The 1755-nt window shown below is 53.2% G+C and overlaps 1 protein-coding gene across 1 annotated transcript; it reads left to right on the top strand.

Moving 5' to 3' along the window:
- Positions 1-1038: 1038 nt before the first annotated feature.
- On the top strand, positions 1039-1599 carry KD926_000884 (AAA domain-containing protein; the record flags this gene model as incomplete). Its single annotated transcript, XM_053104710.1, has 1 exon — positions 1039-1599. One exon carries the CDS (start codon positions 1039-1041, stop codon positions 1597-1599), a length of 561 nt encoding a protein of 186 aa, XP_052952079.1.
- Positions 1600-1755: the final 156 nt, after the last annotated feature.

Raw genomic sequence — 1755 nt, forward strand, 5'->3', positions numbered from 1 at the left:
ACTGGCAGTCGAGGTAAAAGCTGTCGCTTGTCCAAAGACTTGCGAACCATCAGATGGTTCGTCGGCCTCATCAGCGGGATGTTCCAAATCTTATCATTCTGTAGTCTGAAGTCCTTAGGAATTTGAGCGGTCCATTGGTCGCAGATATTCCAACGCAGGAATGCTCTGTGAGCCTACAAGATGCAACGAGCGTGGTCACTTCTGCAAAATTTCCATAATCGTGTGAAGATCTGCGTCAGATGCCACTGAGCATTTCAACCGATCCTCGGGACTCCAGCGGCGGATACCACTCTTGAATGCGAATTCAACTTTCCAATCAAACCCTTGCTTATCCCTCTCTGTTTCAAGTCACTGGGTCATGCTCAACCAGTACCTCGACCCGTCCCTCGTACGGTCCCTCGTCCTGTTCCTCACCCTGTTCCCCGCCCTGTTCCCCGTGCCCCATTGGTATCAAAATCGAAACCCCAACTTCTGGAACGCGCGATGTAAGGAACGTGGACTTCGTCACCTGCTAAGGTTTTGGTGCATGGTATGGCGGAATTGCCCAGTCGCAGTTTTCTTCTGTTGGTACAATTTCTTGCCCCGTTTTCGTTCGTTCCCTGCGCGATTGAAGCGCCTGGGCTGACTAGTTGCTCGTATTGAAGGCGACCATGTCTGCGACCAGTTTCTCTGCATCAACAAAGGGGACCTTATTATCCCATAGCGCGTTCGGTCTAGGACCGCCAGCCAGGACCCTAGGCCGCTTTGAGTAGCAAAGCCTCCTCGGGAGGCACCAAGGGCAAACTCCCCGTCGGAGTTCCAAGTACACTGAAATACCACGGGCCACTTTCTCCTGGTCTCTAAAAGAAGCTTTGTGCACCATTTCCCTAAAACGGCCGTTATTGGAATGTAAAAATTGCGTTTTGTTGCTCCTTCAGGAGCCCGGGCTAGGGCAGTTTCGCCGCCACCCAGTTGACGGAATTACTTTTGTAGATTCGCTTCGAACCGAACACTCGACCGCACATCTGCGGCTCGGACTCGTACACCAGAACGAGGTACATGCCTGGTCTTCGGATCAATATGAAGAGTTTTGCACGCGTCTCTGAATGTCGGGCCCTTTGCCGAGAGCACGCCTCCGAGCCTCTCAATGCGTGGCGCCTCATCCCCATTCTCGTCAATGCCAGCGTCGGAAGCACCGTCCTCCAGGCACTTGGCCGCCTCGATGGTGTCCGCCGCTGCGGCCAGCCTAGAATGTCTCCTTGTATTTTCGACGGTCGGTATGTCAACGACTCCCTTAGCCAAGATCCTGTGGAACCACGCGGACTCCCGGACTCACATTCCAGTGTGGACGTTACTGATGACCACTCGGCCATGTCGCCATCTCTGAGGCCGGGCGCAACCGACGCACCGCGAAATCAAACGCCTGATGATAGTATTCGGCGTGAGAAACTTACCATCGACCGGCATCACGACCTTTTCCCTCTGAGCCCACTGCATAAAGTCACAAGGATAAGGAATTGTGCTGTGGATATTCTCACCCAAATCGTTGTACCTTTGACGTTTAATCTGGCCCAGGCTTCCTGTACCGACGGAGTTTCCTTCCCTCTTGCGGTGAAGTGATTTGGGTATAGCCGTGCTCGCGCTGTGGTGCCACCCATAAATCACAAAATTGGGTTCTAGGAGGCGCTAATTCATGAATTGCCGGGTCAATTCTAGCTTCGACAGCGTAAGGCCAGCCGGTGGATTCGAGATGTGGCGAATAGGTCTCAATAGGAG

Source organism: Aspergillus affinis (genome assembly GCF_023601865.1).
Source record: "Aspergillus affinis strain CMG 70 chromosome Unknown NODE_118_length_111057_cov_86_474734, whole genome shotgun sequence".
NCBI classification, from domain to species: Eukaryota; Fungi; Ascomycota; class Eurotiomycetes; order Eurotiales; family Aspergillaceae; genus Aspergillus; species Aspergillus affinis.